The 24,314-nt window shown below is 31.4% G+C and overlaps 1 protein-coding gene across 1 annotated transcript; it reads left to right on the top strand.

Annotated features, from left to right (window-relative positions):
* Positions 1-1,329: 1,329 nt before the first annotated feature.
* LOC140062360 (cephalotocin receptor 1-like) lies at positions 1,330-24,254 on the top strand. Its single transcript, XM_072108543.1, has 2 exons — positions 1,330-1,420; positions 21,306-24,254. The coding sequence occupies exon 2, from the start codon at positions 21,353-21,355 to the stop codon at positions 22,571-22,573; it is 1,221 nt and encodes a 406-aa protein (XP_071964644.1). The 5' UTR covers positions 1,330-1,420; positions 21,306-21,352; the 3' UTR covers positions 22,574-24,254.
* Positions 24,255-24,314: the final 60 nt, after the last annotated feature.

Raw genomic sequence — 24,314 nt, 5'->3', positions numbered from 1 at the left:
TATATGTTGTTTTGTCATAACGGTTTTTGAAACCATTTTCAGCCTAGTATAGAACCAGTCTTAAGCCTAATATAAAAGTTCCACGTCATGTCAGCATCAAAAGGTGTGGATTAGAAGAAACAAAATGCTTTTCCATATCATCGAATTATCAAAAATGATATTCTGCGTATGTAGGCCTATCGTCAATGTAACTAGACAGTGCTAGACTGTCTTTTATGTATATTGCCTGGTCTTCGAATGAATGTATCTCTTTAGGTTTGAACATGATGATGAGCATATATACATAGGCCTACTTAGTGTCGTTACGGCAAGACTTCAGTCAACATTACACGGCGGTGGCTTTCGCGAATTATCATTCTCAGCTTGTCGCCGTGTTAGTTTTTCCTTTTGCCTGCTGCGAGACGAGAATTGGCGCAATTCACATGTGATAAAGTTTCGTATCATGTCGATAGATAATCAGACGACTCAATTTTGCTGTTCCTTTAAAGAAGATTACATATTTTCATTCTACTAACAGTGGTGATAATGTATACTGTAAAAGTGTTCGTTAATGATAGCAACAATGATATTTTAATGTTTAAATGTTTATATTACTAATATAGACTAGACTAGTCCAAAAGAAAAACAAAACTTAAAATATATTAATCGTACCATCACACCCGAAAAGAAATATTGTCAACTTCATTTTAGCAACACAGACATGGTGTACCGCAAACCTGAATTTACTAATAATTAACAATTAATTGCTAACAACATTAACAAAATACATGTTAATGTAGTATATATATTATTATTGTTGCTCCATTGACAGTAGGTTAGTTTATTATTAGAATTCAAGTTAACTATGTTGTAGTTTTTGTTGTTGTTTACGACTTATAGCAACACACTGGATCTTTCTCACTCTCAAAGATCATCTCATTAACTTATTAATTTCCAGTAAATTATCTAGCGGTTTCATTAGAGATTATCTATGCTTGTACATTATGAATTCACAGAAAGTTAGAAGTAAAGGGTAGCCCAAACATAATTACTTGTTATATTGACGTTTATTGTGCAACACGGCTTTTACAAGAAATATATCGGTAAATAATAGTGTAGCAACAAACACATCGTTAATGTGTCTACGGACAATAAAAACGATGTTGTACAGTGATAATATAAAGCAAGTTAACGTGACACATGACTGTGTGAAGGCTGCTTGCTGATAGGTGATCTCTAAACCGTTCAAACATTGGCTGCCACTGAGGGCACACACTGACACACTGTTTCAACTAACTAATATCTCTGTGCAGTAGTATTGCTAACATCATATTCGTCTTCAACGTAGTCCGGTGTACGTCTACAGATTTGAAGACAGCATTCATGTGAAATAGAGTCAAGTAGCAGTGCATTGAATCCACATTGTTAGGATACACGAAAGGTAAGTTTACATGACCATGTACGTTTATTTTGATTTATTTATTGATGTTTCATACACATCCAACAGCAAGTAAGCCTAAGTAAGCCGATTATATAGTGTACATATGCGATATCGTGCTTATAAAATCATTTGAGATTTAGGGAGACAATCATGAGTTTACATCCCTGACGCTAGGTCTGGATTGAACCCTGGACCTTTGGATTGAATGGAAAGCACGCTAAGCACTACATAGCAAGTTTAAAGGTTTTAAAGATAGGATCATTGAGATTTCTCCATGATAGGATCAATATTACTAAATTATAATTATTTTATGGAGGATAATATTAGTTTTAGATAGGCATTTATCGTCGATATTGATATTACTTCAAAATAGTGCAATATTTGTAGGTAATTAGGCCTATTATTATTATTTTGAAGGCATCGTGAAAGGTTCTAGAAAATATAATAATTATAGCTTTGAATGTATCAAATTTGGAACGATAAATAAAAGGGTTTTCAAGTGGTAGATATTGTAAGTTGAATTGTAGTTAATGTCGTAAAAAACATTCATGATTCATATATTAGCCATTTATTTTCGGTACAATACAATTTGTCCAGATTTAAAATTCCGTGAGTCGTATCTATATCACATTTGAGGGTAAATGTCACATGTGACATTGTATATTTACCCTAACTATTATAAGTAGGCCTACATGCCTCAACGGTGAAAATAATTCCATAATACAGATTTTACATTGGCCCACATGTGCCGCTGTATCACAGAATTCGTCTGATAACTGAGCAAATAATGTTATTGTAGATACTAATGTTTGACTGTTATTTTCTCATGTGTCCTTCCGTCCATTATTGTCATATCGTAAATACTTAAGTTTATTTGATCGATTAATTAGCATCCGCGCGGCAATTGTACCAAAATAGATTATATAATGAATTCTATAATTTACGTATTATGATGATGCAGCTATTTGGTTTCCTCTTAAGCCAGTGCAATGTTGTGAAATTTAATTTCCCTCGCAACTGTTACAATTCACTGGCGTATTCTGTCATGTGATTGCAGCGTATCAATAAAACGCATACACGTGCTTAGGCCTACAATAAAATTTTCGCAAATAAATATATTAATGAATGTTTCAGGTCAAACATTGGCAGTAAGAACATATGTTTCATTGGGCTGACATCATTAGCGATCTGTGCTTTTGTTTTCTGTTGCTAGTATACGATAATATCCTTGATGTTATTGATTATCTCAATCAACGGCGCCGGACATTCGCGAGAAGGAGAAAAAAGCAGACGTTTCCCTCCTCCAACAGAGTCTAATGTTCATGACATTACATGACGTCATAAGTTGCTGCTTAAGGGTTTGTGTTTTAACGTTGAAAATGAGGGAGACCAGCCACCTTAAAGTGGAGAGCGACACAGGGTTTGCGGAATTGCTGCTTTGCATGTGATTGATGCTATAAAAGCTATGTCCTGGCAGTTAAAAAAGGACTAGTTTTTCATGAAAGATTTAAAACTCTACCGCAGTATGTAATAGTAATGTAATCCGATCGAGTGTCTAATTAGTTAATTTGCGCAATGTCATAATATTGAAAATTGAATAGAATTTAAAAGTTTAGATAACATGTATTTTGACATTCCTAAGTCCATCGTAATTTATTTGAATTTTAAAGATACGTCTGAAATATTGTCGGTTCTTTTATTAATGTACTCTTGTCTGTGGTGCTGCAACTTAAAAAGGAAATGTAGTGTTTTTTGTTTGATGTCACTGTCAGACGGGTAGCTATTGAGACGAGCAGCTATTGAGACTATATTAAGTGGATATATAGCTACTTCGTGTTTCTCATACACATTATAAAATTAAACAAAATGTGTTTTATATTGCTCGGAATTTTATTATCTAAAATGAATGACTGTGTTAATAAGCTACTCATCTTACTTATTAAAAAAATATTTTTTTTGTACGATTATACGTATGGAAATTACGGTTAACAAACAATATAACGATTTAATTTCGACTGCAACACAATACAACACAATTATAGATTAATTATTAGCAACAGATAAAAGGGCATCTTGTTATGTTTCTTCCTAACTAGTTACAAGATAGGTTTTAGAAGTCGTAAGGTGACTTAAATTAGTAATTAAATAATAACGTATCCTTTCTAATTTTACAGGGTTTATAATATAATAATTATTTATAATGATTGTACTGAATACCGTACCAAACGATGACGGTAATTGTTTTTAAATTGCTATCAATATTTTAAGATGATTTGAAATTGTTAATTTATTTATTTTAAAATTAGTGTTTGGGAGTGGTTCTCCCCACTCACCCACCCACAAAGATGTATAATACTGCGGAGTCTGTCTCAAAAACGCAAGAAATGGATATGGGCAAAAATAAGCCTCACGAGTTTAATGTGTAAATCGAAAATAGTTGTACTTAAAAGTACAACTATTCGCTAGGTCCTCAATTCTTTGACATTTGTGTTCTTATGACAGTAAAATGTCAATTACATACAGTAGTGCAGTGTTTACTCACGATGGGTTTTCTGGACCTTTTTTTAGTAAGTACTCGCTCATTGATTCACAAGCTTAACATTTCTGTCAATTAGGAACATTGGTTATTGATCAGCAAAATCTATACAAACCACCGCCGTCAAAGAGTTTGCAATTGCAGAATTGTAGAAAGAGTTTTACCACCACTTATATTTAATGTATACTTGACCTATTAGTGATAATACCGTGCAGATCTCACTAAATGTCTAGATAAATAAAGATAAATAATATGATATGACAACATTTACTAAATTATTGAAGGCGAATTTTACAGATTCTCTGAAAGTTTTTTATTTGTATTTCTAATGATGAAAATCTTTTAAGAAGAAAGTGCCTAAACTTACTATCAGTCAAAAGGACATTAAAGGTAGAAAAGCATATATTAGCAGGCCTACTAAAAGCTTTGGAGAAAACCCTGGAAATCTTGACTTACTAAACTGACTAAAATCACTGAATATATGTAGCAAATAGGCCTACAATGGTTTTTTTATTAAGAATAATTCCATCTAAATTATATTACAATCAACCTGATACAAATAGGCATATTTATTAATTTGCGTGTGAAAATAAACTTCCTACCTCAGGAAGTAGATTCACAACATAAAGGTTGAGAAGACACCGTTTATTACAGTATATGGAAATTAGCGCCCCCAATGGTTTTTTATTATTTTATACTCAATTGTAAGCCCATTTCCATCAATTGCTTCCTTTTATAATGCTTTTCCCTGTTGCTAGCAACCTAAGTAAACATTATCCCATTATTGTTATATGTAAGCAATGACAAATTTCAAGCGTATTTTCGATTTGTTTTATGATTATAGGAAATGGTTTTAATGTGCATACCTATTGATTATGAGCTATTTTTAGGTGCCATATTAAAAACATTGGATGTTTGGCCAGCTTTGCGAACTTCCTCTTTCTGCTTAACCAGCAAATCATCAACTATACTAGTTATAGTAAAACTACAGTAACACTTAAACTATTAAACACTTTAGTAACGTTAAAATAGATAATTAAAACATAAATCATCACTAAATCCCTGCACTAAAATGGACGAACATAAATGAATAATCACACAAGATAAGATGATTATTTGCATTTACTAAATTATTATTTTTCTTGGGTTATGATCACGAACTAAATTTGATATTTACTTAATTGTTTTCATTTCATTTCACATTTATTCAATTAATGAAAACTTAAACAATGTAAACAATATAAACAAATAAAGATTTCATTAATTTTGATAAGAATGTATACAAATTAGGTAAAAGTGGCATAATAATAATACATTTATGAATGATAATTTTTCAAATAGTTATACTTAATTTGATGTCTGAATATTTTTGCATTTTCACATTTTTTTAGATTCTCTTTTAAGTTATTCCATAATTTAGGTCCATGAACTGTAATAAAAAATTGGCTTTTGCTATACCTACAATAGGAACATAAAGTAAATTTGAGTTCTTAAGATAATAACTATGGACAGTCTTTGGTTTTTTAAATAATGAAATTATGGAAAATGGAAGTTGACCTTTAACATATTGGAACATAAAAGTAATTATTTGTTGTCTATGTAAATCTATTACTTTTAAGATATTTAGTTTTTTAAACAACGGTTCAGAAGTTGAGGCAAATGGTGCTAGGTTGATTATTCGAACAACACGTTTTTGGAGTTTTAGGAATCTATCCATGTTTGAAGGATAATCACTGCACCAAATAATTATATAAAATAATTAGCCTAAACTGTTGCTAAACGATGGATTTTCTATCCTATTTTTTTTTTTTTTTTTTTAGTTGTTTTTTTTTATTTAGGCCTACTATGTTTAAGTATTTTTTTTTTTTCTGTCTGACATTTTGTAAGTAGGCCCTAATGTGTATTTACTACTGACCTATTGCATCGATTTATTGATTTGCTCGTTATACAATTGTTTTTAAGTATCTACTCAAGTGTGCAATTACTACTGTACATTTGTTTTTGTTTTTGTTTTTTTTTCAATGTAAGTTAATTATGTAAGTTTACCTTTTACCTTTTATATGTTGTTGTTTATATTTGTATGGACGCACCACCGAAAGGTGTGTGCCACTGATTTGAAAGTGAGTACCAATAAATACTGAATACTGAATACATAAGATTGACAAACAACAACAACAACAACCAACATCAATTGTTAGAGGTTGTTACGTAAAGCCTTACATGGTAAAATGGTAAAGGATTGAAATGAGACATGCAAAATAATACAGGGATAACTATTAAATTATAATAACTAATATTTATCCTCTAGTAGGAGACTTTCCACAGTCCAGTTTTCTTCACGTTTTAAGGGGTAGGGGTAAATGAACCACTTCATTGTGAAATATCTAAAATGGGAAATACTTTACTTTTTCTGTTTAGGCTGAAGAAGCAAGACTCTGTAATTCTCTTTCTGTCCCTATTACAAATCCGTAACCTCACATGAAGTTTTAAGATCAATTTTGTTAATGTTTTTTCTTAACATGATGTATTTTTTCATTTTGTTCAACTACATGATACATTTGGTATAAAGACCCATTCACACTAGGACGATAACGATCGACGATAAATATATAAGCATGAATTTTTTAAACATAAAACAAAAGAAATTAGAAAGGGTTTCGTTCTAGGACTATAGGATAATCATTTATGCTGTCTTTGATAACAATAATATTTTTAAAATTCCAATCAAATGACGTCATGATACATAAAAACAATAAAATCGTTGTATTGTCACGATATTATTGCTCTTACTACTAATCATGACGTCATTTGATTGGACGTGTGAAAATATAATTTTCATCAAAGGAAGCATAAATGGTTATTCTATAGTTTTAGAATGAAAAGGTTTTATATTTCTTTTATTTTATGTATGAAAAATGCAAATTATTGTCTATTATCGTCGATCGTTATCGTCCTAGTGTGAATGGGCCTTAAGAGGGTGACCACTCACTAAAAAGCTAAGTTAATAATAATTTGCAATATCTGATTGACCTAGGGGTTGTGATTTCTCCAGAAGGGGTGAATATTCAGTTGATCTTGTGTCGTGCGTAACCTTGCATATAATCATATGTACATAGGGGACTGGGAATAGGAGATCAAGCTTACCATAAACTGTCCATTATCATCAATTTTTTTATTTTGTGACACACCGAATAACAACAATCAATTGCCATCAACAATAATGAATATAAGACGTATGTATAATGTATTGAATATGTTATTAACGTTTGATAAATTGCATTATAATTGATGGTTATACAATATATATCGAGATGATATATGGTATTATCATTGATTGACAGTGCTTGATAGTATCTAATTTTCGCTTGTAGCGTTAAATTGATTTTTTAAACCACCAGAAATTCCGATGGGACGGGATTTTGAACCCTTCCTGAAAACAGGTTAGTTGTTTTTCAAAAATGTTCAATTTTATCAGAAAATTGGCAGTTTACATGTGAAGCGATGCTGAAACGGTTCGTGTACAGGGAGTCATTAACGCATTGTCATGGGACCAGAGCCATCGCTTTACTTATCGTATTGGGCTTAGATCATTATAATGCGAATAAAACTGATAATCAGAACGTGCTTTGCATATAGGAAATTTATAAAATAAATAGTATAAAAGCAACTTCGCCAATTATCGGATAAAAACGGATAACAAACTTGATGGAACGATCAAAACGTCAAGATTGTTTTTATATACCTAATCAAACGTGGTGCATTCATTTTGTTTACTAAGCCTGGCAATTTGGAAATCACGATTGAATATCTAAAGTTAATGAAACAATAATATATTATATTCACAACAATTCAAACCAATGCAACAGCATTATATGAAAATAGGTCTACCTGTTATACATCTCCTTGTAATCTCTCATTTTATAATTATTGTTGGTAGTGTAAATATTTCAGAAAATGCACTATCGTTATACACATTAATTAAGTATGGTATAATGAGGTAATAATTCTAACTCAAATTACTAAGGTATTCAAATATTATTATGAAAAAGACAAAAAACTATACTAATTAATTATAATAATTACTATTATTTTAAAAATTCTTTTTTTTTCTACAAGGAAGATTTATCTTTGAAAACAACCCAAATAAATTTGGTTCTTAAATAATTTATTTTAATTGTTATGTTTATGTTATATATTAGGTCTTGTTGAAATCTTTCCATTTAGCACTATTAGTTTTCTAGATGTTAAAATAAGGGAAATCATTATTAAGTGTAATAGACTAAAATCAAATGAGAGAAGAGTAAATTACATGCTGATTAAACATTTAGTCATAAACAGATTTATGATTTGAATTACATAACAATTAAATTAAAAAGTCTGTTAATGTTTCACAGCAAAATATAAGTAAAAACAGAAATGTATTTATATATTTATTTAGATTCTGTAGGCCTATTTGTTTGTAAAGAAAAATAAATAAGCGTTCAGTTTGACAGTTCCTTTTTATGGTTCGAAATCATTAACGAACATTGTATCATTTCATGAGATTATTATCTTAGAACATCTGTCTTTCACATGAGAATTTCACCTAAGAGTTACGAAAGGTGAATTTGACTAGAAACGACCGACGCAGGTGAAACCTTTCCCTTTCATCTCCTAGTAACCATCATCGCTTTGATACATCCGCGGGTTGATCCTTCTCTACATCCCGTTAGCGTTTAAAAGCCCATGGTAGTCGTTAGCTAAAAACTTGATCGATTCAATTCTATCTCATTGTTTGCCGCTTAGGATCTAAGAAAATATGTTTTAATACAAACAAAATTGCGCTATAACTACTGTACATGCAATTAAATACAATAATCTCGATTGCATTGTCGTTTTTATTCTCATCATTTAAATAGGAGGAATATAACATGATGCAATGACTATTTGAAATGCTGTATTTCTGATTTTTATTGAAGGTCACTGCATATTTGTTTTTCGTTTATTTTACCACAGAGACGACAGATATTCCCGATTTATATTGAGCTTTTTTAACTAACTATTTTCCAAATTTTCCTCTCAATAAGCATCACAAGCTGATTTACAAGAGTTTGAATAAAGTCGTCGTAAAGTCGTAAAAATGCAGGAAAAAATATATTCAGAAATTGCAGTGATAAATGTTAAAATCGATTGTTCAAAATAGAAAAAAGTAAATCTGGGAAAACGATTATGTAATGCAGGATATATTAACATATATGTCAGATATTTTCTTAAATTTAGTTGTTTCGCTGAATGGTATAAACTTCAGCAGTTGATTAGGCCCTCGGTTCAAAATCTGTCAACCTTATGGCTTCTTGTTTAATAGTTGAGAGACATTATCCAGAGGATTAGGTTCAATTATCAGATATCTTGCAATCTCTTAGATTTTCATAGAAGGTCTTTAGGAAAAGAATTTACGTATCTCGGACGTGAAAATAACATTTTTATTTTTCATTTGGTCTCAAACTAACTTGTTATGACATTTTATTTCTTTTAATAACCCAATGGAACACGTATGTTAACACTTGTAATTTCATGCTAATGATTTCTGAGGTTATCTGTCTTTGTTTTGAAGCAGTAGGTCATGGTCAGTATAAAACATGCTCATAACTCAAAAGTGGAAGAAGGGGTTCAACCAAAACAACATCACAAATGTAATCATTTTAATGTTGTCTAATGAAGATGTAAAGATATTTATTGGTTATTTATGTCATCCAAAAGATAATTTACTATTGAATTTCTTGTTAATACTTGTTTTATAATAGTACAGACCGGTAATATATCAAATGCTAAACAACCCCACAATCTTTAATTTACGTCATCAAGCCTCTATTCGAAATTGACGCATGCGCATACTGGCTGTTTCGTGACTTTACATCGTATAACTTTTCACAAAATATTGAATAATTAAAAAGTACGATACGTATACAATTTTGTATTTTGTTAAAGCGTCACGTCCGAGATTTTATTTATTTAAAGCTTGGTTCCCACTAGAACGTAACGCAAGGACGTAAACGCAACGCAAGCGTTTTAACCAATGACAAGCGAAGTTATAGACAGTTAGCAATCACAAGCGAATAAGACATCGCTTGTGATTGGTCAATTCACTTGCGTTGCGTTACGTCCTTGTGTTGCGTCGCTAGTGGGAACCACGCTTAAGTATTACTGTTCGCTAGGTGAATTGTGAAAGACTCGAACATGAGTTTAGATCATCTTCGTTCCAATTTACAAAATCGTTTCGTGCATGCTAGAATAAAGACGGTCTTCATCGCTTCGAAATTCTCTAGACCACATTAAGAATGTAAGTCTGTCGACAAAACGTTTTCAAAGCTTTCTTATAAGCTCTTTCTACACTATCAAACTAGTTTGATAGTGATCATTGTGTCACTACCATATATTTGAAAACATCTCACTTTTTTTGCCAACCTGTAGTTTGATAGTGTAGACAGAACTTTAGAGATTTAACAACAGTAGGCGTTAACAATCTAAGATATTAAATTATTATAAAAACATGAACTGGTCACTCGGCGGATAACGTGATGTTTCTATGATTTAGATAGAGTTAAGACACGGTAAGAACACCAGCGTAGTTTTAAAATGAATCAAATCATATTCCGACTGTTTCTGTCCACTTCAACCTTCATATACACTACAGTCTTGGTGGGCATAGCGTTATTAAATTATCAACTAAATATTATACAGAAACTCTTTAATATGAATTGTGTTAAGAAATGTATACAAAAATATGAATTGTGTTAAGAAATGATTATGTTAAGAAATGAATATGTTTAAGAAAATGAATACGCTAAGAAATGTATACGCTAAGTGAATGTGTTAAGAACTTAACAAAGAGATGTACTGTATATGTTAAGTTATGAATATTATGGAATGAATACGCCTATAGTTTTAATAATAAAAGAAAAAAAAAACACTTTAGGTGGATTAATACGCCATGTTTGTTTGTTTCGCAGTTAATTTGTTTTGGAATTGATTGCCGCTGTGGGTATAACAATTTATTTATTCTTTATACTGGATAACTTCTTCAGTAAAATGTTCTCCCAGAACAATGGTATGGGGGATGGGTATGTACATTTATTTGACATTAAAATAGCATTTCAACAAATAAGTTTTATTCAGGTACAATATATATCTTTAGTTTTTATAAATTAATGGGCTTTTTGTGTGTTACTATAGTGGACTTTAAGGAGGATTTTACTTTAAGTAATTGGACAATAAAACAATTGTTATGACTGTATCTGAGATCAGTCATATTTCCCCGCATTATATTTCCTCGCATTATATTTCCCCGCATTATATTTCCCCGCATTTAGCATTTATACGAATTGATCAATAGGCAAAATGCCAACTATAAATTGAGATTAAATCGGTTTTCGTTTGAATTCCACTCGCTGTTTGAAATTTGTATTTCCTTGTTGCGAATAATTTGTTTCGTCCTCAAAAGTTATTAAATTATTGGTGCCCCTTGGGGACTAGCTATCTAAAATAATGTCAAATGGGTTCTTCCTTCCAGTTAACTATTATACGAAACAAACTCAATCACATCAATTCTCGTGCATTTACTGTAGGCACTGAGTGTACGAAAATGTGATTTCGTTTTGTATAATATTATAGTTGACTAGAAGGAAGAACGTATTGAACATAATTATATTACAGATATTTAGTGCCTACTATTTGTAAACTACAGTATACCTCCTCCTTTTGGACACCCCTATTCAGAGAGCAATCGAATTCTTCTATTGAAACGAATTGGAGAAAATATATGTTTAAACACTACGTCCAACCACAATTAAGGAGACATATCAACATATATAATGCGAGATTTGTATAGCTATATTTGGTGGATATCTGATTAAGTGTTTTTTTTTTTCATTTGCGATTAAAGCGCTTAGTTCATACAACTTGGTGGTTTCAATGGGTGAGTGATCTCATTGGTCAAAAGTAGTATCGAGACACGTCAGTTAGTAATATGGACATGCGCAGATGTGTTTCAATTTGATGTCATAAATAATAATAAGGTGCAGCGTCGTGCAATCGAGAAATTTCTCAACCTCATGGAAAGATTATACAGAATCTTATAATAGAATAAAAAATATCTATGTTGTACTGAGACAACCATTTTATCTAGGTTGGATTGAATATAAATATTAATTTGTATACAAAATTAGGCTAGTGCTACACGGTAGCCTCATTCGTAGTGAGAAACGGGTGAGATTACTGGATTCAATTTGGTTATGCCCAGCCTGAAACGCAGCTCCTCTAATCCTGTACAGGTGCACAAAGCTGCTGGAAATAAATAGAAACGCCCAATGGGAAACCAGTAATTGAAAACATAGTGTGTATTATTTTCCATTTCAAATGATAGGTCAAACTAAGTGTAGCGTCATACTTTGGAGAAATGACATAACCCTATTTCAATTTAATTCAAGTGGTGATCAAGTTCTTTAACATAATTTGACGGTCACAAACGTAACAAATCCCTCTCGTAATTATTATGTTTGATGTGCACATTAGGAGTATGTAATTATGGGTATTAGTGAGCTTGACCTAAACGCGTGCAGATAACGCTAATGTCATCGTCATTATTCAACCTATTTTGAAACGTTGATATCATTACAGTAAGAAGAAATTATATTACCATTCCCTATGTATACTTATTGTTTGTATATTGCTAGTATTTTGAAGCGATATTAATTCACCATTTTTAAAAAAACAATAGTATTGCGGTAATTTATTAGTGGACGAGGTCCACATCTACAATTAGTTCATATTTGATTTGATCCTATATGCGTGTTTATTATTGGGCATGGTGCATTTAAAACAAGTGTATCTACCTGGTGAGCTTAACCTAAACGCGTGTATCACCTTTTGGAACGGTGCGCTTGACTTAAACGTGTGTCTATCTACTAGTAGGCATGGTGCGCTTAACCTAAACGTGCGTGTATCTGTAGGCGTGGTGCGCTTAACCTAAACGTGTATCATCACTGGGCACGCGGTGCACTTGACCTAAACGTGTGTGTTATCACCATTGGGTACGGTATGGTGCACTTGACCTAAACGTGTGTGTATCTACAAATAGGTATGGTGAGTTTAACCTAAACGTGTGTGTATCACTTTTGTACACGGTGGCTAAACATATTGCATGGTATGTTGTGCAGATGTTGATCTAGTATCTATCAGATCAACATCTGACTATAATTATTTTGCTTTGAGAAGGTTGACCGAAAGTTGTATGCGTTTTAGAGACAGCAAACGTCTTGAAGAAAAACAATAAACCGTTTAATTACACCATAAGCGGATACCTATAGCAATACTTTTGCGCTTGCCTCTGTATACAAACTTGTCTCAATTAATTGTAATTCTAAATCGATCATTATTATTCAAATTTAGTTACGAAAAGTACGTCATGGATACAAATCTCTTAATTTAGCTGGCAGCACATTTAGGAATTTTGGTATTTAATATCTGTAAATCAAAACTATGTTTATTGGGATTTCATGAAAGATAGTGCATTTTAAAGTTTCAGAACATTAGGCCTAATGGTTCATGTGAGAGCGAATAATATACGTAATCACTATAAACCACTGAGTGGCGCATTCTACTTTTACAGAACATGAGATACTTGTACACCTGTGGTAGGAGTTCATCATTAGACAGGCTTCGATTGCTCAGCATGTTGTCAAATATGTCCCACTTTATTGGCATCGTTCACAAAGAAGAACGTGAACTTCAACATCGTACAGGTGCAATACAATTGATGAAGATACCCCTGCCCTGGATAGCCTAATATTTCTGGGTCTAATCCGACAGTTAATTGGAATTTTCCGTAAAAATACAAAACTCACTTTTCTCAACAAACAAATATGTATTTGTTCAAAATAATGTATACAAGTCAAACATTGGAATACAAGTCAAACATTGGCATATACATCTTTATTTTAGACTATTAACAATACCGTAGTCGTGTCTGTAATGTTTGGGTGGTTAAGTAAGGTTTGGAGTAAGATGCAAGGAAAGTAATTTTGACGAGAAAAAAAACTATCGATGCAAATTAGTTTTTCAGTTTAGAAAGATGTTCGCAGAAACCACGCTAGCTTGTAATTTTAGTGCTCCACATGCGCAATAATTATTCATTCAGAAAAAACATCCGCATTACGGCTGAAGAATACATCTCAATTCCTTGAAGAAAAACAATTATTATCTAAATTGTGCTTTTCCGTGAAAACTCCTTAAAGGCTCAATTAGGACTTCCATTAACTTGAATGAAAATAACTTCAAAATATGGTTTGAGTTTTAAATGCATCCTTTCTACAACGGGTGCTGCTATTTACGAGTTATCTAAAATCTACTATTTTCCTTTACAATGACGTCGACTAGCGAATTGGGACACTATAATGGATTGTTTATAATCGCTGTTGGTAGTAATTTTGAAATGGTGATAATGGAAGTATTATAAATAAATTACGCACTATTGTTGTGATTAGACAATTTACTATATTTATAAATATATGTAGTAAATCAAAATATGCCAAACAGTAAGAATAGGACGTTTTGTGTAGTATAATACTAGGGAATCAGGTGTTTATCACAGATTGTTTAAACGTGATTGATATCACTATTAGGCCTAATGGTATATAGTATAAGAGTATAACATTCATAGTAGAAATTTTTGCACATTATATTTATGCGTAATAAACTGCGCTTAATATCATGGCTTCATTGAAATAATTGTGCCAACATTCTGTAAATCAATTAAGAATTAGGTTGAGATATTATGGAAGTGCTTTTCATCTGAAAATCCACAAATTACCGCGGCCATGGATATTAGAAAATCTGGGCATCCTCAATATGATGTACACAATTATTATATCTGAGAATTTAGTTAATATAGACCATCCGTCAATATCAAATAATTTGACATTCAAATGTTAATTTGAATATGTTCTGTTTGACATTTTTACAGTGTCAGAAATAACTTTATATTTCAGATAAAACATTTTCTTTGCATTAGCTTATTTTAGTACGAATGTATAAATAGGTAAAAAGTACTTTTTGTTTCATATTTGGACGCAATTTACAAATCAAGGAGAAATCGTGGAAATCAAAAATACGTTTGACGTTTGACCTCAGATATAAAACTTATATAAACTTCAGACTAACCAAGCATAATTGACGTGTGCTGTGAGGTTATGAAGCTAAATTGTACTAAAGAGCAGGGAAATACTATAAGAAAAAGAGTGTGCTTGTATTGTTAACAATTCAAACTATAGATGTTTAAGATATTATTTTACACAATTTAGATAAAATAGTTTATGATAATGTCATGGTGATATTTAAGTACCGGTATGTCCAGTAGCAGTAATTGTCCAATGCTTTACAAAGGTGATGACTGTGATAATTATGCAATTAATATATAATTGGCCTCTACCAATTTAATGGTAAATTGAAAGATGACAGCATGTTTCTAATAGACCTCATTAATCAAGAAAGAAACCTCTGTAAAAATCCTGATACACATTTCAAATGATTTCCTGTTTAATTGCATAGAACTTCATTAAGCACTGGACATAAATTATAAACTTTATAAATTGCGCAAATCTTCGTCTCAATAATTCAATCATGCTCATCGTATGCCTAATTATTAACTCATTTTAATTGCATTATTGCGGTGGGTCTATTTTGTACCAAGGTTTACTGAGAGATTTAAATTAATATGCTAATTAAACGCTAATTTTCCGCTTTTGATAAATAACCAACCAACCTTGAAAAATAATAAAAAGTAGCTGCGTAAGATGAGAATTATAAACGTCACAATTAATTACATTCCCGAACATAAAACACCATATAACGTTTTACATGAGTATAGTTAAGGATATTAACGTTTAGGCAATGAAATATGAGAATATTACATTAGTCATTCATTCTATATCCATCAATCTACATATAATTATCCATAAAATTGTATCTCCTCCAGAAACAACTGAGACAGGCAAGTTTTCTTGCAAATACTGTACATATTTTGCGTTATGACTAGGCCTATAACGCAAAATAAGTACACTATAAATCCGTGTGTATGTATCACAGTCGTGTATACAGGAACAAAAGTAAACAAACACACTTACATGAACAACAACTACAAACTTTTTTTTTCAAAAATAGACAAAGTGTTGTTAATAAATATAATAAAACAATCACATCATGCATCATATTACTTTTTAAATTAAATAATGGGCGATACCACTATTTTGAAGGGGAGTTCAGGAATACATTTTTACTTTTCGGTTATGTTCTCCCCTTGAAGGGGAAAAGGCCTATGTCGGTTCATCCAGGAAGCTAGTCACCTAATAGACAACATTATTTCGCAGAGAGTCACACGACCATTTTTAAATTATATTTATTTTGTAATGACAAGGTCACACATAACTTTAAATGTGTGTATAAATTGTATTATGCTGTAAGAAAATTAATTTGTTTACGTAAATGTTTTCACATAGCACTTCTTGTCAATAACGTTATCCCATGGCGTTGCTGTCAGCAACTTTCTTTATGTAATTTCATTTCCTTATTATTCAACGGAACAACACTGTTCAATAACACGTGTCAAACACGAAATAATCTTTCAGCATTTAATTACTAAAATGGAACCTGAAACACATTTAAGTAATATCAAATTAGTTTATACTATTTGGCTATACAAACGAGAATTAAATCCTTCCAGGCTATTCTGATTCTCAGATTAACCTACATCTTTTTTTTGTGTATATTCAGTGTATATATACAAAGTCGATAAAATTTTCAAACAATTATGTTGTCTTCTGGGAATTCTTTAATCTACGTCAATCAACATACAGCATGTTAATAAACATGTTATATTATTATTGTCTAAATTCCTATAGAGCGTGCCATGCCCAATGTAAAGTATAATATTGAGTCCCTTACAAAATAATGGCTAGTTAATAGCCTTTTTCCAATTCCAAGCCTCACGAATAACGTAAAATATCAGTCAAACAGCAACATGTGGAAATATAGCTTGCACAAGTCTATTCCCATCTGCACATATCTACGCAAAAACGCACTAAGACACTTTCAGGGGAAGAGGAGACAGATAGAAATTATAAATAGAATATAAAACTAGCCTACGCTTTTTGTTAATACCATCATTCTCTTTCTTCTTAAACAGATAAACCTCAATCTAAACATAATGAATGATGGCTCAAAATACAGTCTTCTAACGTACATTTTCGAAGCTTTCCCCGTAAGATAAATGTTATTGTGTTTTTTTTTATTAACAAATAACAAATACGTCTACATTAAAAGGGATTTATTTGAACTATTTTGTCTGTACATGATGCTTAAATGCCAGCTTCCTGATCTATCAGAAGTTTATATCCTATTTGACATTATTTATACCTTTAATATTGTACTATTTCATTACATTATAGCCAATAAATAAAATATAGGGCCTACAATATTCCATTACATGAATTTACGATGATTTATGAAACAGTGGGAAATAACAAAGGTAAATGTATATTTTAAAAGTGAAAATTGAGAGCAAAACAGTTGTACGTGCTAACTCACCCACTGCTGCTAGTTTAGTTTTTCAAATTGTTTTTTTTTTTATTATTCAAATTGTTTGTTTAGATATTTTATTATCATAGTTTCAAAAAATTGTAATTCACTTCATTATTTCAAACACATCACCCACAAAAACTACTACCAATAGTAGGCCTACAACATGAGATGGATTCTAACTGCACGTCATCTAGAAACGAGCCAGTTGTATTCAGTACGTTTAACATGTATTAAAATACTTGAATCAGCTAGATTCAACATGAGGTAGTTACAATCTATCTCATAACTGAACAAATGTGGTAACGCTTTGATCAGTCCCAACTACCATCGTCCAATCTGTAACTTGTTAAACTTTTAAACTAAATGTTGTTTTTGCAGAGCTATTAAAACGAAGGTGTCTAAAGCTTACTATTATTAAAAATATACTGTATCATGAAATTCAAAAGATAATGAAATGATAAATTATTTGTATTATTCCTTGCTTTCAGAGTTTTTTAAATAATGTTTTACTTATTTCAAATTTAATTAACAATAATATCTTTCATATTTATCTTTTCTTTATTCAACAATATGATCAGGTCATATCATATAGAGTGATATCCATTATTGTTTGTTAATAGTAATAACTATTTTCGTCTTTTTTTTTACAATATTCCATTACATGAATTATAAAATAAAAAAGAAACAAATGTATTAATGTCCATATATCGCCGATCTTGATTACAAACAAGCATTAATGGCGGACTAACATAGCATTAGAGTATATTAATCCGATAGTTAAACTTTACTTGGAATCATAAACATTATTTTTTGGGTGTTTTATTTCAAAATTGGTACTTCAGTTGGAATCATATATAAAGTATTATTATAGGCTCTACACTGTTTTTCAAATTGTTGGTTTAGCTATTTTATTCTCATATTTGCAAAAAAAAATGGTAATTCACTACATTATTTTCAACATTTTGTTTGTTTTTGTGGTTTATTTTCATAATATTGGTACTTTCCTTGTACTTTCGTACCGTATTTCCAGTATTTTGTTTATTTACATCCAGATCTACATTTAATTGAAGACTTAAATTCATTTAATTACCATTCAACGTTTATAATTACATTGTCAGTAAACATCGTTAAGGGATTTAGAAATTCGGCTATGAGCAACTATTGCATGCTACTGTTATTAGAAAAATGTGTAATGAAGTATTTAAACGAATGTGACATGGCCGATATATGTGAGTCGGATCTTTAAAAAAAGCTGACCTTCTGGGAATATCTGTCATTAAATTCAGACACTCCAATTTATATGTAGAATAAGTGTTTGTGCTGAGTGCAAACGTAGAAGATAATCGTAGAAATATAGATGTTAATAGTGATGGTTTCAGGTTTTTTTTCTAGAATTGTTTAACCCAGAAAACCGAAAAACACCAACAATAATGCATAAACCAACTCAACAATATGGTGAAAACATTTCATCCACAAATGCAAAATCAACCATAGGAACATTCATAAAATACTACAAATTAAACACACCACCAATAACTATGTAGAAATACAGCACCCACAAAACTACTCACAAAAACTTCTACCAACAATTCAATACTTATTAGCTAACAGTAACAAGACCGTATACATTTGAGTTTACCGACCGACCGACCAACCGACCAACCGACCGACGTAGTGAGCTTAGAGTCGCGACTAAAAAAAACACCAAATTCTGCAGCCGTCATGAGATAGATTTTAACTGACTATTGCATGTCATCTAGAAAGGATTTAACTGTATTAAGTGGTTTAACATGTATTAAAGTACTTGATTTAGCTATATTCTAGTTAGATCTCATAATAGCTTCGGAATTGATGAAAAATGTGGTTATAATGCCTTGTCCCAACTATACCATCGCCCAATTAGTAGCATTTTAAATTTACGCTACATGTTGCTATTGCAGAGCTATTAAAATGTACCTTACATCTTTGAAAACGAACGTGTCTAAAATTATACTTATCAAATCCAAAAGATAATGAAATAATAAATTATAAAAAATGTTGGTATTAATATTCAATATTTTTGTTTGGTTATTCTTATTCTTATTACTTAACAATATTGTTCTTTATTCAATATGATCAGGTCATATCATATCAGAATGATATCCATTATTGTTTGTTATTGCATAATCCACTATTAGTATTAACTATTTTTATGGAACGCCGTTTACGTAACATTTCGATGATATGAATTTTATGACGCGATATGTGAATGAAATGCATCGATATGAATTGAATGGCGCGATAGATGAATGAAATGTTTTGAATTGAATGCTTTGAATGAAATGTTTTGAATTGAATGTTTTAATGAAATATTTTGAATGAAATGTTTTGAATTGAATGTTTTGAATTGAATGTTTTTAATGAAATGTTTTGAATGAAATGTTTTGAATGAAATGTTTTGAATGAAATGTTTTGAACGAAATGTTTTGAACGAAATGTTTTGAATGAAATGTTTTGAATGAAATGAAAAGTCAAACTATTGGCGGCGTATGTCATTCCCGTTCGCGATTTTTTCTCAACCTCTTAGGCCTAAGTCTGGGTACCCTCATCTCCTTTCCACACTGTCATCAATATGGATCCTTTACAGAGAATCCTAACAGACTTGAAACAGTGGAATACATATTTCCAAACCCAGGTCTGTTAGGATTCTCTGTAAAGGCAGCGTGGAAAAGAGATGAGGGTACCCAGGCTTAGGCCTAAGAGGTTGAGAAAAAAATCGCGAGCGGGAATGACATACGCCACCAATAGTTTGACTTTTCAATTCAATTCAAACATTTCATTCAAAACATTTCATTCAAAACATTTCATTCAAAACATTTCATTCAAAACATTTCATTTAAAACATTTCATTTAAAACATTGCATTCAAAACATTTCATTCAAAACATTTCATTCAAAACATTCAATTCAAAACATTTCATTCATATATCGCGCCATTCAATTCATATCGATGCATTTCATTCACATATCGCGTCATACAATTCATATCATCGAAATGTTGCGTAAACGGCGTTCCATAAGTTTACGTAACATTTCGATTATATGAATTTTATGACGCGATATGTGAATGAAATGCATCGATATGAATTGAATGGCGCGATAGATGAATGAAATGTTTTGAATTGAATGCTTTGAATGAAATGTTTTGAATGAAATGTTTTGAATGAAATGTTTTGAATGAAATGTTTTGAGTTGAATGTTTTGAATTGAATGTTTGGAATGAAATGTTTTGAATGAAATGTTTTGAATGAAATGTTTTGAATGAAATGTTTTGAATGAAATGTTTTGAATGAAATGTTTTGAATGAAATGTTTTGAATGAAATGTTTTGAGTTGAATGTTTTGAATTGAATGTTTGGAATGAAATGTTTTGAATGAAATGTTTTGAATGAAATGTTTTGAATGAAATGTTTTGAATGAAATGTTTTGAATGAAATGCTTTGAATGAAATGTTTTGAATGAAATGTTTTGAATGAAATTGTTATTACAGTAGAAAGAAACCGGTTTGGCTTTATGTTTCCTTTAGCATAATCATGACTAAAACGACAACAATAGAAATATATTATTTCAAAGTCGATGAAATCTTGTATTGCATAGTTATATGATAATTTTTACGTACATGTTAGAAGCCGCCTAATCGTTTTATTGTCTTTACACTTTATTAATGACCGTTTAATGTTTTTTTCTTTTTCTCATTTCAGATTATTCTTTGAGGTTTGTCATTGCAACTAGTAACGTATTATCTAAAATGGATACTGATCAATTATCCGGAACGGACATCACAATAATGACGTCATTAGACATGACAATGGCATCATCAGATATGACAATGACGTCATCAGAAGTTAAAACAGTCTCGACATTAATGTTTACAAATAACAGTATTGAGATTATTCATAATGTTGCTGTACGTGTGCTGACCATGTGGATATTGTTCACTATCGGGGTATTAGGCAATTGCCTTGTTCTGTTTTGGTTGTTGATAAATAGACACAGATTCTGTAGACGTGTCAACCAGATTATCTTAGGCCTGACATTTGCCGATTTATTTGTCTGTTTCTTTGTTGTCATGGGCACGGCTATTTATGAAATGCTTCAATATCACTGGTTTTTAGGAAATGCTATGTGTAAAATTATAATGTATATGCAGAGTGTGTCTATAATGGCTTCAAGTAACTTACTTGTGGTGATAGCACTTGACAGGCACCAAGCCATACACAATCCATTTCGTAAAACTATTTCAACAAAGAAATTAGTTGGTTTAGCCTGGGGACTGGCGTCACTTACTTCGATTCCCCAGTTATTTATCTGGCTAGAGAAATCAGAACGGGATGCTGACGCAAACTACTTTGAATCATGTACAACAGAGCTATTCATCAAACCAAAATGGAGACGCAAAACGTACGTTGCGTACGCCGCCACAGTGACGTTTGTAATACCGCTTATCATCATCGGAATTGCTTATATAAGAATATGTATTCGAATATGGAATAAAGCGCAAATCAGTGAAAATAAACCAACAAAACGATCAAGAAAACAAAGTCACCGTTTACAGCTTCAGAGTACCGGAACCCACACGTTAATCAAGGCTAAATTTAAAACGTTAAAAATGACGTTAGTAATTGTAACTTTTTTCTTTATTTGTAGTATGCCGTATTACGTTTGCGAGTTGTTGGTATCATTTCATGAAGGGGAAGGCCCTCCTATGGATCAATCTCTTTACGCCATATTTGGAATTATGGCTATTAGTAACTCGGCTGTAAATCCATATATTGTGCTTCTTTTTAATTGTAATGGGCAAACCGGTTCTCTTAAAAACTGTCGATATTATGTTCGGAGGAAACCAAGTGATCGGTCAACGTCACGAGTAACTACTAAAAGCTGTCTTATGATGGAAGATAACAAACGAAATGGAGAGAACAAACAATTAAACTTAGTGCTATTGAATAACACTGAAGTCGAGCACTAAAGAAGATTGATTTCTTACGCTATTTGAAAATAAATTAATTCAACTAAAATACAATTTTATCAATTATTTTGTAATGCTTAAATGTAATATCTACTTTATGTTGTTGTAAATATTTATGGCATACTAGTAATGTATCACATTAAGATACTACATGAAGTACTGTAGTTGTAGGAAGTACAATAGGCTATATTGTCTGTAAAACTGTAATTATAACTATATCTATAGATAAGATATAGGTTTAGGATATATTACAATACAATACAATACAATACAATACAATATTGTACGCATTTGGCGATGGAAGCTACACAACTGACGTGAGAGTTGACAATAATTGCTGCGTTAAATTGGACGTGCGCGAAACGTAATTTGACAAGTCAGTAAGTTGAAGCGCGTCGCTTGTAATTGGCTAAATGTACTTGCGCGCATTGTTACTGTACGATAACCGAGTTTCTATAAGCATTTGCACTTATTACATTTACAAAACCATTTCTAATTAACAGCTGCGTCTAATTAAGACGAATAACCTTTCGCTATTAAATAGCAAAATGTTTCACATGCCACCTCTTTATATTAGGCCTACTCGTTTACAGATGACGTCACAATCGGACTTGAGTGAATCTTACGAATCTACTAGAACTTGAAGCATAATTATTGACTCGACAGACTTTAAATTCTCTATGATTTCATGGAAAGTACTTTGACTTGAGTTGTTACAACGACAAAGATTTACAAGAACATTGCATGACCTACACAGCGGATAAGTCTGACGCAGAAATGTTAATTCCCATAGATTCAATGATTCAAATGAACAAATCTTTTATAGCTTAAAACTGAATGACCAGAAATAAAAATTTGAACAAGAATTTAATGAAACCGATCACAATCTAAATTACTGAGTTAGGACGGCCGACATTATAAAACACAACATATTCATTACTAAGTCGATAGTTAATTAACTAATAACTAATTATTGGTGTTTCGTGTACTCGGATATATCTTAGAGGTTTGTAGAGCAAGTTAAAACTTGACTACGTTTTTTTTTAAATAAAAGTGAAGACTACTCTAATTGGCCTGTTTGTTAAAAATCACGACACAGATACGACTCAACTTTAGTTAAATTACCATAGGAAAAGTTAGTAACTTAATTGTTTATTTGTTACTCTTTGTTATTTGGTAAGTGAAAAGTGAGTTTACGGAACAGGATGGTAGGAGGAGAACGATAGGTTGGTCGTCATCCTATCATCCTATTTGTACTCATGCTGACGATGACGTGACGTGGATGATACCTTTAAAATAAATTGTGATTGTGTCCTTTAATACTAAGCTAACCAGTTCTACCAAGCACTAAAAAGTTTATAGTATTCTAACTGCGTTTTCGTCAATAAAAGTAAGTTGAGTTGGCGTGAAAATGTTTTAATCGAACAGCCTCGAGAATGTATACAATTATAATGTATGAATTTCGTCAAATGTTTGCGTTGACATATATGACGGCAAACTACTATGTTTAACGAATGTACACATTTCTCCTTTAGGTCGTTAAGTAAATTTTGAAATTTGAGTAAACTATGGATTATTGTACTGTTTTAGACTAAAATACATGTTTACATGTATTGTGTAGAGGAAGTGAACTGTATTGATATTCGAATTATGCTATAGTAACATAAAATAACTTGTATGTATGTAAGGTTTACGATAATAAATATATAGTATACAAACTTTTTATAATTTGATGTCTGTA

This window comes from Antedon mediterranea, chromosome 11 (genome assembly GCF_964355755.1).
Source record: "Antedon mediterranea chromosome 11, ecAntMedi1.1, whole genome shotgun sequence".
NCBI lineage: Eukaryota > Metazoa > Echinodermata > Crinoidea > Comatulida > Antedonidae > Antedon > Antedon mediterranea.
Note: the sequence above shows the minus strand (reverse complement) of the source record. Positions and strands in the feature narration are given on the sequence as shown.

Bases quoted from the DNA above. Each gene is read 5' to 3' on its own strand.
- LOC140062360 (XM_072108543.1), top strand. From the start codon at position 21,353: ATGGATACTGATCAATTATCCGGAACGGACATCACAATAATGACGTCA.